The sequence below is a fragment of the Salvelinus fontinalis genome, chromosome 8, assembly GCF_029448725.1.
Source record: "Salvelinus fontinalis isolate EN_2023a chromosome 8, ASM2944872v1, whole genome shotgun sequence".
Classification (NCBI taxonomy): Eukaryota; Metazoa; Chordata; class Actinopteri; order Salmoniformes; family Salmonidae; genus Salvelinus; species Salvelinus fontinalis.
In genome coordinates this window covers 33359938-33375103 of record NC_074672.1, presented here as the reverse complement: position 1 = coordinate 33375103, position 15166 = coordinate 33359938, and the positions used below count along the sequence as shown (strand labels likewise).

General features: G+C 46.1%; 1 protein-coding gene across 1 annotated transcript; it reads right to left on the bottom strand.

Annotated features, from left to right (window-relative positions):
* Window positions 1-10256: 10256 nt before the first annotated feature.
* On the bottom strand, window positions 10257-14297 carry snai1b (snail family zinc finger 1b). Its single transcript, XM_055932246.1, has 3 exons — window positions 13911-14297; window positions 12269-12793; window positions 10257-11793 (listed from the first exon to the last, which is right to left on the bottom strand). Exons 1-3 carry the CDS (start codon window positions 13984-13986, stop codon window positions 11612-11614), a joined length of 783 nt encoding a protein of 260 aa, XP_055788221.1. The 5' UTR covers window positions 13987-14297; the 3' UTR covers window positions 10257-11611.
* Between the last annotated feature and the right edge of the window lie 869 nt (window positions 14298-15166).

Sequence of the window (15166 nt, the reverse complement as noted above, 5' to 3'; positions counted from 1 at the left end):
ACCCCCAAATCTACATTGAAATGACGTACGTGGTGTGCCCAGTTGGATCCCAGTTATCCCCCAACCCACACGCCCCAGCCTCCCACCTACCCACCTCAGCTACCTCCACCCGACCCAATCCCTCATGGAGAGGAATGTCGGAACAATACAATTGTCCTGGCACCTCCCTGCCCCAGCCCCAAGCAGGTCCTGACAGGAGAACAAACGTGCACCTTGCACCTCTCAGCACAACCACTGGCGCCCCTGAGACACATACCTCAATACCTGTGCCAGAGAGGGAGAGAGAAGGGAAGAGAGAATCTCACTCTACACACTAATCTGCCTCTCTTTCTATACATTTCATCTATGATAGTACTGCTTTTATCCACCTGACTTCCGTTGTCTTCTTCCAAATATCTCACAATTCTTTTCTTATATTCTCCTTCACCGTCTCTCTCTCTCGCTTTCTCTCCCACTCATGTCATGACATGCTGTAGCCTTGGCCTATGTGTTTGTTTGGAAGTTTGACACCTCCTTCAGAGCACAGTGTTGGTTCCCCTCTAGCTCTCCCCTGCTCACCTCGGTCCTACACAGTGTTGGTTCCCCTCTAGCTCTCCCCTGCTCACCTCGGTCCTACACAGTGTTGGTTCCCCTCTAGCTCTCCCCTGCTCACCTCGGTCCTACACGGTGTTGGTTCCCCTCTAGCTCTCCCCTGCTCCTCTCTCCACTCCTTCAACAGGGAACAGAGGACAAAGAGGATCTGTACTTGGGAAGAGTGACACAACACCAACCTCATGTCTCATTGGAGAGGTGGGCAGGAAATGGTGTGTACCCCCTCATATCTGTGTAGGGTGCCGTCTTTCGGATGGGACGTTAAAACGGGTGTCCTGACTCTCTGAGGTCATTAAAGATCCCATGGCACTTATCGTAAGAGTATGGGTGTTAACCCCGGTGTCCTGGCTAAATTCCCAATCTGGCCCTCAAACCATCATGGTCACCTAATAATCCCCAGTTTACAATTGGCTCATTCATCCCCCTCCTCTCCCCTGTAACTATTCCCCAGGTCGTTGCTGCAAATGAGAACGTGTTCTCAGTCAACTTACCTGGTAAAATAACGGTAAAATAAATAAAAATAAAAAATAAATATCCTGTCCAGCAGCTTGTATTTGTCCTGAGAAGTGAAGTTGTGTGTCTGTGTGTGTGGTTATGTGTGTGTGGGGTTGTGTGTGTGTGTGTGTGTATGTATTGTGCGTGAGTGTGTGTGTGTGTATCTATTGTGTGTGTGTGTTTGTGTGTGTGTGTGGGGGGGGGGGACAGAGTGAAGGAGCGAAAGTAGTGTGTCCTTTCTCTCTACTTGGCACAGACACAGCTACAGCAGCCCATGACAGTGATCAGAACTGCATTACAACATGTTCTATTCCTCAACCAATACAACACATCTTTTGACCTCCTGCTTCCCCTCGCTCGCTCGCTCTGACAAACCTTGACCATTTCATCATCTGTGTGTTTCATCATTCCCCTCTTTCTCTCTCTATGTTCCCCCTTCTCTCTCTCTATCTCTCCCCCTCTCTTTTTCATTGCTACTCTCCCTTTTTCCCTTTCTCCCTCACTCCATAATGAGAACTGTTTCTAAAGCTGTTGGGTCTGCACTAAAGTCCAGTAAAGCTCCATTGTGTGCAGGTATGGTGAGTATTGGGCTTGTAACTATGTTAGTAGTAATTCTAACCCGGTGACAAAGCCCTCCTGGCTGGAACCTGATCCCAGTGACTCAGCCACCAAACCCCATTGAGTCAGTCCTGGCTCGCTCAAAAACACTAGTCTTTTTAGACATAGGCTGAACTCTGCTGTGACTTATTGATGTGTAGTGGTATACCCCCCACCTCCTTCACACATAGGTACATCACACACACATACATACAGGCGTGCACACACACACACATACATACACACAGGTGTACACACACACACACGCACACACATACACATGCACACAGGTATACACACAGAGACATGCACACAAACACACATACACTGATGTGCGACCCCGCCCAGATGTTTTTTATCAGCGCTGCCGGATTGGTGCTGTTTATACAAGCCTGACAGCTCACTTCCTGTGTCCCAAACAGAGAGAGAGAGAGAGAGATAGAGATTACTGCAGTAAAGAAAAGAGGGGGACAGAAACACAGAAGCCATCTCCCTCTCTGTGTAAAGTAGGTCAGCAGAACATGCTACATTATCTAACCTGAACTGAACAACACAGCTATCTCAATGAGATGTTTCTCTCTGTTTCCTGGTTCTGTTTCTCTCCCTCTATCCATCCTTCTATCTCTCTCTCAGACTGACACACACACACACACACACACACACACACACACACACACACACACACACACACACACACACACACACACACACACACACACAGTGTTTCAGAAAAGAAGGCTGTATTGTGTGTCAGTAATGGTTCAGGAATGTCACATTAGTCAGGCGCTGCATGTGTGACTCGGACATAAAAACACACACCGACATCACAAACATGATCTCAAACACACGCCGACATCACAAACATGATCTCACACACACACACACACACGCACACACACACACACACACACACACACACACACACACACACACACACACACACACACACACACACACACACACACACACACACACACACACACACACACACACACACACACACACACACACACTTAGAAACACACCAGCATCTCCAGTGATCTCACTGCCTCAGAGCTACAGGGTAACAGGGTGCCTCCTACACAGACACAGACAATAGCCCAAATATGTCCCCCTGGCTGGCTGGCTGGCACAGCTTAGGTTTCATCGATGGAGAAAATAACGCTGTTTTTTTACAAAAATGAATATAAAACTTGAGTCAGTACTTGCACAATTATGTGCATGCGTGCATACATGTGTATGCTTGCTGGGTGCCAGTGCGTGTGCGTGTGTGAGTATGACAGACAGATGCTGTTGCCACCAGACACTCAGCCCAGCGGGGGTTCTATTACCTCTGACTGTTGAGTGAAATGTTTAGTTAGAGTCGCGTTAGGCCTACTGCCAAATTGGTTGGCATGACAAGTGTCATTTTCAATACGACTGAAAAGAAATGAACTGAACTCCATTACGTCATCCTCTACCACTCATCAAAACATGCACAGAAGTTCCATCCATACAACCTACCCACCCACGCTCCTCTCTCTGCCCAGCTAACCTGACACCGTCGGGGGATCAAGCAGAGTTCAGTCCCCCCTGCCCTGGCTCTCTCTCTCTCTGACTCACCATCTGTGTAGACCGACTACATCAAACTCCCCCAAACTCACACTCACACATGCCCATATCCCTATAAAACACTGGAGAAAAAAAAATCACGCACACACACACACGCACACCATCTATCCACCACACCAGACTTTGGGATCCTTTTCCAAGGTGGGGTGGCTCTATTTACATTACACACAAATGAGGGAACTTGAGCCCCTTCTGGCCCTGTTGTGGCCCTCCTCATCCCCCAAAACACACACACACACCCCCCATCGCCAGTCCCCGCTATGGGTAGAAACACATTGTTACCTCAGAAACACTGTATGGGTGAGGAGGGCAGAGCATACTGCACACATACTCTACCCATGTGTGGGGGGTTAGTTAGGGGTTTAGCCAGGATGTAGTATGAAAGGCTGGAGGCAGGTAAGGGAGTCAAATGGGCCATATGTGTGAGTGTACCAAGACCATGGGATAGCTGGGGTTAGACCCTATAGCTGGGGTTATCAAATCAAATCAAATCACACGTGACAAATGATTTGTCACGTGTGCCGAATACAATAAGTGTAGAGACCTTACAGTAAAATGCTTACTTACAGGCTCTAACCAATAGTGTAAAAAGGTATTAGGTGAACATTAGGTAAGTAAAGAAATAAATCAACAGTAAAAAGACAGGCTACATACAGTAGCGAGGCTATAAAAGTAGTGAGGCTACATACAGACACCGGTTAGTCAGGCTGATTGAGGTCGTATGTACATGTAGATATGGTTAAAGTGACTATGCATATATGATGAACAGAGAGTAGCAGTAGTGTAAAAGAGGGGTTGGCGGGTGGTGGGTGGCGGGACACAGTACAGATAGCCCGGTTAGCTAATGTGCGGGAGCACTGGTTGGTCGGCCCAATTGAGGTAGTGTGTACATGAATGTATACTTAAAGTGACTATGCATATATGATAAACAGAGAGTAGCAGCAGCGTAAAAAGAGGGGTTGGGGGGGCACACAATACAAATAGTCTGGGTAGCCATTTGATTACTTGTTCAGGAGTCTTATGGCTTGAGGTTAAAAACTGTTGAGAAACCTTTTTGTCCTAGACTTGGCAGTCTGGTACCACTTGCTATGCGGTAGTAGAGAGAACAGTCTATGACTGGGGTGGCTGGGGTCTTTGACAATTTCTAGGGCCTTCCTCTGACACTGCCTGGTGTAGAGGTCCTGGATGGCAGGCAGCTTAGCCTGAGTGATGTACTGGGCCGTATGCACAACCCTCTGTAGTGCCTTGCGGTCAGAGGCCGAGCAGTTGCCGTACCAGGCAGTGATGCAACCAGTCAGGATGCTCTCGATGTTGCAGCTGTAGAACCTTTGGAAGATCTCAGGATCCATGCCAAAACGTTTTAGTTTCCTGAGGGGCAATAGGCCTTGTTGTGCCCTCTTCACGACTGTCTTGGTGTGTTTGGACCATTCTAGTTTGTTGTTGATGTGGACACCAAGGAACTTGAAGCTCTCAACCTGCTCCACTACAGCCCCGTCGATGAGAATGGGGGCGTGCTCGGTCCTCCTTTTCCGGTAGTCCACAATCATCTCCTTCGTCTTGGTTACATTGAGGGATAGGTTAATATTCTGGCACCACCCGGCCAGGTCTCTGACCTCCTCCCTATAGGCTGTCTCGTCGTTGTTGGTGATCAGGCCTACCACTGTTGTGTCATCTGCAAACTTAATGATGGTGTTGGAGTCGTGCCTGGCCATGCAGTCGTGGGTGAACAGGGAGTACAGGAGGGGATTGAGCACACACCCCTGGGGAGCTCCAATGTTGAGGATCAGTGTGGCAGATGTTTAGTCCCAGGGTCCTTAGCTTAGTGACGAGCTTTGAGGGTACTATGGTGTTGAACGCGGAGCTGCTAGACGCTATAGCTGGGGTTAGACCCTATAGCTGGGGTGAGACGCTATAGCTGGGGTTAGACCCTATAGCTGGGGTTAGATGCTATAGCTGGGGTTAGACCCTATAGCTGGGGTTAGACCCTATAACTGGGGTTAGACCCTATAGCTGGGGTTAGATCCTATAACTGGGGTTCAAACAGGGTCTAGCTTACAATGTCTAGGGGCAGTGATGGCAGAGCAGAATGCAGACACACTGTGATTGCAGAGCAGAATGCAGACACACTGTGATGGTAGAGCAGAATGCAGACACGCTGTGATGGTAGAGCAGAATGCAGACACACTGTGATGGTAGAGCAGAATGCAGACACACTGTGATGGTAGAGCAGAATGCAGACACGCTGTGATGGTAGAGCAGAATGCAGACACACTGTGATGGTAGAGCAGAATGCAGACACACTGTGATGGTAGAGCAGAATGCAGACACACTGTGATGGTAGAGCAGAATGCTGACACACTGTGATGGTAGAGCAGAATGCAGACACACTGTGATGGTAGAGCAGAATGCAGACACACTGTGATGCTGGAGCAGAATGCAGACACACTGTGATGGTAGAGCAGAATGCAGACACACTGTGATGCTGGAGCAGAATGCAGACACACTGTGATGGTAGAGCAGAATGCAGACACACTGTGATGCTGGAGCAGAATGCAGACACACTGTGATGCTGGAGCAGAATGCAGACACACTGTGATGGTAGAGCAGAATGCAGACACACTGTGATGGTAGAGCAGAATGCAGACACACTGTGATGCTGGAGCAGAATGCAGACACACTGTGATGCTGGAGCAGAATGCAGACACACTGTGATGGTAGAGCAGAATGCAGACACACTGTGATGGTGGAGCAGAATGCAGACACACTGTGATGGTAGAGCAGAATGCAGACACACTGTGATGGTAGAGCAGAATGCAGACACACTGTGATGGTAGAGCAGAATGCAGACACACTGTGATGGTAGAGCAGAATGCAGACACGCTGTGATGGTAGAGCAGAATGCAGACACACTGTGATGGTAGAGCAGAATGCAGACACACTGTGATGGTAGAGCAGAATGCAGACACGCTGTGATGGTAGAGCAGAATGCAGACACACTGTGATGGTAGAGCAGAATGCAGACACACTGTGATGGTAGAGCAGAATGCAGACACACTGTGATGGTAGAGCAGAATGCTGACACACTGTGATGGTAGAGCAGAATGCAGACACACTGTGATGGTAGAGCAGAATGCAGACACACTGTGATGCTGGAGCAGAATGCAGACACACTGTGATGGTAGAGCAGAATGCAGACACACTGTGATGCTGGAGCAGAATGCAGACACACTGTGATGGTAGAGCAGAATGCAGACACACTGTGATGCTGGAGCAGAATGCAGACACACTGTGATGCTGGAGCAGAATGCAGACACACTGTGATGGTAGAGCAGAATGCAGACACACTGTGATGGTAGAGCAGAATGCAGACACACTGTGATGCTGGAGCAGAATGCAGACACACTGTGATGCTGGAGCAGAATGCAGACACACTGTGATGGTAGAGCAGAATGCAGACACACTGTGATGGTGGAGCAGAATGCAGACACACTGTGATGGTAGAGCAGAATGCAGACACACTGTGATGGTAGAGCAGAATGCAGACACACTGTGATGGTAGAGCAGAATGCAGACACACTGTGATGGTAGAGCAGAATGCAGACACACTGTGATGCTGGAGCAGAATGCAGACACACTGTGGCTCTAGCGGCCAGGACCAGAGACTGCCTGGCTTATCCTACAGCCTGCAGCTTGAGTTGAGCGGGGGGTTAATGCTCTGCTGGGGTTTAGCCTAGCTGTGTCCAGCTGTATCCAGGCCTGCAGCAGTACAGTGCAGTATGTGGGCCAGGAGGGCTTCCCAAACTGCTGATTTCAAGCTACCTCCTGCCTAGGGGCCAACTATCTCTCAGCTGGAGCCAGGCACAGGTTTTCAAAAGATCATTATGTCTCTCTTTGCTCGTCTCTCACTCTTTAATCTCCCACCCCAATAACTCAGACACACCTGTAGGATTGTCAAACATTTGCCTGACGACAGTACTTATCACATTTGAACAGAGTGTCGGGGGTCTCTTTTGTGTTCAGAGAGCAAAGACCTTGAAGTCGTCAGCCACTCAACCTTGTTAAAATACTCCAAACCAGAAGGTGGCAATAGCCTTATTTGGCAATGCATGTGTGTGTGTTTGGCTTAGTTTTTTATATAGATTCCGATTTTAGCTAGCTAGCTGCACTAACGTTGCTATTTTGTAGAAACCCTTTGTTGATACTACCAAGATGGTCACAGCTCGAGAACTACCTAGCAAGATGTCGAAGAAACAATTTAATTCACTTACCATAATCCCTACTGCCAGTGTTTAGCTAGCTAGCTAACGTTAGCATATTCACTAGCTAGAACAAATTAGCTAGCTACCTAAGGACACTGCAGTAACTTGGCAGCTAACACAGGCAGTTGTTTTATGGAAACTAATCCATTGTGATTTAACTATAATGTCAATAGTAGCTACAGTAGTAAGATAGCTTGGAGAAAAATTGTAGTGTTGTGTGCATTGCGTCTGTGTACTACTTAGCTAGCTAACATCCTATAGCCTACATTGCATATGAAGTGTGACTGACTCATGACATTTAACCATGGATTTACGGAGGAAATGCCCTCTTTTTTTCCTTTTGTTGTCACTCCTGTTGACTTCCCCATGTGGATTTTTGTGCTCTCTGATTGGCTCAACATCAAGTAGAAACGGCAGGTTCGTCGCTACCATGTCGGCACGCAGCAGGTAACACTTTTCTTATAGCAAGAGAAGGAACGGCCTCCACTGTTATAAGTACCTACTGGCAGTTTATCAGCAGTGAGATTCTCGGTGTGTTTCATGCTTAACCTCTCACTCTTTCTCCCTCATCCAAACTACCCTCTCTCTCTCTCTCTCTCTATCCACCTGCAGTCAGTCCATTCATGCACCCCTCCAGAACATGTGTTGTCCATGTGTTGTTGGCTCGGCAGCCACACACATGCGTATGTGCTCAAACACACACGGCCCTGTGTAATCTGTGCTGAAAGCCTGGCAGGTGTGTGCAGGTGTTCCATATATCCCTCAACACCAGGGACTCAAACATGTCTGCACTCTCACACAGCACTCTTGCATACAGACACAGACAGACACATAGACACAGACAGAGACACAGACAGAGACACAGAGAGACAGAGACAGAGACAAAGACAGACACAGACAGATACAGAGACACATACAGAGACAGAGACACAGATGGAAACAAAGACATGGACACAGACAGACACACAGACGGATACATAGACACAGACATCGACAGAGACACAGACACAGACAGAGACACATACAGAGACATAGACACAGACAGAGACACAGACGGATACAAAGACAAAGACACAGAGAGACAGAGCCACAGACAGAGACACAGACAGATACAAAGACATAGACAGAGACATAGACACAGACACAGACATCGAGAGAGACACAGACAGAGACACAGACAGAGACACAGTCAGATACATAGACAAAGACAGAGCCACAGAGCCACAGAGAGACACAGACAGATACAAAGACACAGACAGAGCCACAGAGAGACATAGACACAGACAGAGACGGATACATAGACACAGACAGAGACATTGACAGAGACACATACAGGGACATAGACACAGCCGGATACATAGACACAGACAGAGACACAGACGGATACAAAGACAGAGACATAGACAGAGACACAGACAGAGAGACAGAGCCACAGAGAGACATAGACACAGACAGAGACACAGACATAGACACAGACAGAGACACAGACACAGACAGAGACACAGACTCAGATACAGACAGAGACATAGACAGAGCAGCACACTGACACAGAGATAGAGCAGCACACAATATACAATGACTAACTAAAGTACTATATCAACATTTATTACCCCTACCTACATGTACAAAGTACCTCGACTAACCTGTACACAATATACAATGACTAACTAAAGTACTATATCAACATTTATTACCCCTACCTACATGTACAAAGTACCTCGACTAAAAAGTACAAAATATACAATGACTAACTAAAGTACTATATCAACATTTATTACCCCTACCTACATGTTCAAATTACCTCAACTAATCTGTACACAATATACAATGACTAACTAAAATACTATATCAACATTTATTACCCCTACCTACATGTACAAAGTACCTCTAAAGTACTATTTTAACATTTATTACCCCTACCTACATGTACAAAGTACCTCTAAAGTACTATTTTAACATTTATTACCCCTACCTACATGTACAAAGTACCTCTAAAGTACTATTTTAACATTTATTACCCTTACCTACATGTACAAAGTACCTCTAAAGTACTATATCAACATTTATTACCCCTACCTACATGTACAAAGTACATCTAAAGTACTATATCAACATTTATTACCCCTACCTACATGTACAAAGTACCTCTAAAGTACTATATCAACATTTATTACCCCTACCTACATGTACAAAGTACCTCTAAAGTACTATATCAACATTTATTACCCCTACCTACATGTACAAAGTACCTTTATTGTGTAATTTGTTTTTTTACTTTGCTTTATTTACTAAATAAGTTCTTATATCTGCATTGTTGGTTAAGGGCTTGTAAGTAAGCATTTCACGGTAAGGTCTACTACACCTTGTATTCTTATTTAAAAAAATGTAAGCTTTATTTAACTAGGCAAGTCAGTTAAGAACAAATTCTTATTTTACAATGACGACCTACCCCGGCAAAACCCTAAACTGGACAACGCTGGGCCAATGTGACAAATAAAATGTTATATGGTGTGGTTATTGTGCGGTAACAACAGTACAATACATGTATAGTTATAGTTGCAAAATAATATTTGAACGGAGTGAAAAGTAATGGAAACCATGTATTTGATACCATTCCACTAATTCTGCACCAGCCATTACCATGGGCCCATCCCTCCCCAATTAAGGTGCCACCAACCTCCTCTGCCAATAACAGACCAAGAACAGATTTAAGACAAAGCTTTATTTACATATGGCAAGCAGTGGAAAGGAACATCTCTGCTGGTTTAGGAATCATTACAACACATCATGATAAATCAAAGTTATTTGTAGCTTAAATAGAGCATCATGTTCCTGACAAATTGGCAAAGATGGCACATACAAACTCTCTTTATAAAAAATCTGTATAAAATCTTGCACAAAATTATTTGAGGCATTTATAAAAGTTTGATTTGAAAATGTTAAAGCGCAGATGGTTCAAATGGCTTTGGTTCAGTTACCTATTGGATATAGGACTTAGACTGCCTTTGGTCATTCTGATATGGTCAACTGACTTGTGACCAAAGCACACACACAAATCCAAATGGCTTGGTTCTGGCAAATGTTATGTGGGTGAGGAGTGTGGTGGGGAGGTGGTCGGGAGGTGGAAAAAGGTGCCGAGTGAGGATTAGAGGGCTGAGGGAAAAATATTGAGAACTTGGGGGGGGGTGTAAGGAGTTAGTCAGGGATAAGTGGATAAGGTCTGGAAGAGATGGGCGAGGAGGAAGGAGGTAAAAACAGAGGGACGAATAGGTTGTGAGTGAGGAGAAGAAAGTGAGGAGGTAAGGGGGAGGAGTGAGGAGATAAGGGAAGAGGAGATAAGGGAGAAGGGGTGTGAGGGGATGAGGGGTGAGAAGAGATGAGGGTCAACTTTTGAGGTCAGAGCTAACACATCTCTCAGTATCCTGCCTCCACAGAACACCATACAGACAGCTGTCCACACCTGTCCCAATACATGTATGCTGTGTATGTGGACTATGAGAGACGACATTCACTTTCTACACACACGCCAGCAGCTGCACTATGGTCACAGTCCCGGACCAGCCAGGACCGAGGGGTATGCTGGGAATTAACTGCATGTCCAGCTGCTCCCTCCACACACATATACACTTGATTGACCTCACAGTCAACATCAAGTCTCTATGCATGCATAACAACAATATGAAAAACATTTACTTGTTTTCAATTATCTTTTTTTCTTTCTTTTTTTTCTTTTCTTTTTTTATAAATGGAAGGCACTTCAGAATTCAAAAGAGTTCACTTATAGGCAACACCCTCCCATCCCTCCCTGTACTTCAGGCCACGAGGTTGCTCAACGGGGGTGCCTAATAGCCCTCCAAATTGATGGATGACAGTGTTTGGGGATCCATTCCCCCCTAAACATTGTCTGAGTGGTCCTGGGTCTTTCAACCCACTACAGGCGGTTCCTACTTTCACCCATAGCAACTTACAGTCTGTATCGCAGTAAACATCCCTTATGGGGAATTGAACAACCGTGGCATCTTCGGCCAAACGTTCTAGGCCGCTGGGTCAGTGTGTGTCTAGGAGGCAGGGCAGCAGCCGGAGGCAGTGTGTTTGTGTAGCAGGGACATGCGGCTGAAGGTGCGAGAGCAGGAACCACACTGGTACTTCTTCACCTCAGAGTGGGTCTGCATGTGGGCCCGCAGGTTGGAGCGGTCCGCAAATGCACGGTTACAGTGTTGGCAGGAGAACGGACGCTCACCTGAAAGGGAGAGAGAAAGATGTTAGGAGACTTGTCTTGATAAAGATTGTGTAACCAAAACATCAATGATGTGCAATCCCCTTTGCTGACTAAAGCCTTTGATTGACTTCTTTCCTCGCATAAACACAGAGATAAGATAGTGTTACAAGGAGCAATAACATGTGTTTACACCTCAGGGGACATTAATGAATATCAATGCCTGGCCAATCCCTAAGCTTCAACCAGTTTGAACTGGGCCCCGACAGAAAAATGGGTTTATTGGTCACATCCACAGGGTCGCAGATGTAATTGCAGGGTACAGTGAAATTCTTAAGCTCCAACAGTGCAGGTCCAAGAGAAGTTAGTGAAACAATAAAAATAGTGAAATAAATAAGGGTTATTACTATGTAATTACAATGTGTACAACTATCCAACAGTGTAGTAAAGACCCCTATAACAATCCCAGTGCCATAAGAATGTAGAGGGTAAGACTCACCAGTGTGCGTGCGGATGTGTCCTCTGAGCAGCCAGGGTCTGGAGAAGGCCTTTCCACAGGTGGTGCAGACGCAGGGCAGGGTGTGTGAGCGGATGTGCATCTTCAGAGCCCCAAGGCTGGTGTACTCCTTTGGGCAGTTTTTGCAGTGGAAGGCTGGTCGAGGCAAGGCCTGGCTGGGTGCGGAGCTGATTTCGCTGCCCCTGGGGCAGTGGGTGAGCTGGTGCCTGGAGAGGCCTGAGGGGCTGCTATAGGTCTTGCTGCAGTGGAGGCAGTGGTAGATGTGGTGGGGGGGTACAGGGCTGGGGGGGTCCGATGTGCGCCCTGCCTCCTCCTCATCCTCCCCACTGCTGCTGGAGGGGGAGCTGCTGAGGTCCACAGGACCCGTGAGGGAGACGGGGGACACAGGGGAGAGAGGTGCTGGGAGGGCATCCATGTTGAAGAGCAGGGCGGTGGGGTAGTAGGTCAGCACAGAGCTGTTGTCCCTCATCGGGAGCTCAGCAAGAGGATAGCACTCTGGTATGACTGCTGAGAGGGGGGGGGGGGGGGGTGTTATAAATGTTTAGAGAGAGCTGGAGTGGGTGAGAAAGAGTCCGTTAGTATCTAATTACACAGGTAACTTGTTTTCCATCTCAGTGTCTTGTTACAGTCAAACTCAGCGTTCAATGCAGCCCTGTTCCAGCCATATGACTCGATTAGCAAACTTCCCAATTCACCATGGGCACTTGCCACAAAGAGATGGGCCACAACTCTTTCACACACACACACACTTAAATGCACCAATAGAAAATGTGAACCCTTTCCTGTTAAGCGTCTTGTGCACCTTGTTACACACTAGGTGCCAAGGTTGACAACCGTATTCACACACTAGCCATTATTGTCGGCCTGCCTCTCTGGCTCCTCACCAAATAGGCCTATTAAGCCAACCTCATCTCATAGACCAGACTTAATATTGTAAATGTAAATCCGGGAAACTCAAATAAATATAATATGTTAAGTTTGGTATGGTTACATAAGACAGAAGGTTACTTAAGGCAAAAACGAAAGTAGGTTGGTCGGTTGTGGTGGACGCAACTACTTAGTTCTTTGCAACTATTTAGCAAGTTAGCTAACCTTTCCCCTAACCCTTTTCCCCCTAACCTTAAACCTAGCTAATGTTAGCCACCTAGCTAACGTTAGTAACGCTAATGTTGGCAACAAAAAATTGGAATTCATTACATTATCATACATTTAGCAAATTCGTAACATACATACGAAATGGATGATGACGTCCACGTAAGATACTATTTGAAGTATCCCGGATTTACTTTTACTATGTTACATCTACTCCTGAGTCCGGGTTGCAGCAACGCTATTTCCGCAGTTTATTGACACCGGATCGCCAAAACACTGGAGGGGACGTGATCCCGACTGTTAAACGGGTTCATGAGGATGTATCAACGGAAAACGGTCTATTTTTTTAGTTGAGCGCTCACCAAGGTGAATTCATGACATCGAACCGTTATGAGGTGCACTTGCTGCTAGGCTACACTACTTAAAATCTAGGCTAAGCTCGATTAAAATATACATGTGTTCTCATAGTCATTTTAACAAAAATAGCTCACAACTTTGTGCAGAATTAGAAGTTTTGATTTAAACAATTTACCATTCTGGCTTTCCAACTCGCTGTAATTTGGCCTCTTGTTGGTGAAATACTTCTTGACAAGGAATGACCGAGGCATCTTTGCACGCCTGGAATATTTCTGTTTTTGCAGATGAAGAGTGACTTCTGCTCTTTCCTTGCAGGGTGGTGCCCGTCTCCCAAACCTCTCAGGGAAGGAATTGAATCACAGCGTTCCAAGACACTTCACTATGCACCACTCAATGCAGCACACAGAAGCTGTCCACTCCAAAAGTCCAAAGATACTTTCTTGTTTCCAAAGAGGCGCAGTTGTTGATAAAGGGATGATTCAATCGACCACCAGATAAAAGATAAGTTGGAGCAGGGAGTCTGTCCCCTGATATAGCAGCTGAGGGGGGAGAGGGGGTGGACAAGGATATCCCCGCCTTAAGACACACCCGCCCCAAAATACGCACCACTAGGATCCTTGCTGACCGCAGGTGCCCGATCGATGATGGACGCACTTGGCTTGCAGACCAGAATCTATTCACATTACAATCCAAAATTGCTAATTGATTGCAGACGAAGCGCATTCCGAAGAAGATTATGCAAATACTTAAATGTCCTGTTGTCACCTGTCTGCACTGGTGCGAAAGGCCACTGATGATGACTAATTCGGCTTGCTACATCAAAAGAAAAAATATTTAGTAGAAATTACGTTTAAAACAGTATTATAGAATGCATACACAATTTCCTATTTCTTTACTTCTTTTTTAAATCACTAATTACCCTCAAAATGTTGTATTTATTTAAAAACAATAGACAGGCCTAATTGAATCAGAATGTTATCTTCAAAACACCGTTTATAAACCCACGAGAGTTTGTTGAACGCTCTCAGGTGACATTCCATGTAGCCCGCCTAATGGAAATAGGCCTAGAATAAACGCGGTTCCTCAGATAATTGCTCCTAACTGAAGCTGGAGCGTCCTCTGTTGGAACAAAGCAACACGGCCACTGAAACTATAATGTGTGTCACTGAACACCTTATCATGAACTATTAGTTTAACAACAATTCAGATGTAGGCCAACTTTTTATATCGTCAATTATGCACAACTGCGTGTTTTTACGGAGCCATTAAGGGGGTATGGGGCTATGTGTTATAGCCTATGCCATGTCAACTGTGCTTTGGTTAAAAATGGACTCCAACCTCCCTGAATTATCCACGTACAATGGCAGCATTTACGCACACACAGGCAAGGAGACATTTGTATTAACGCGCTGCAGACAAGCGCACCGTTCT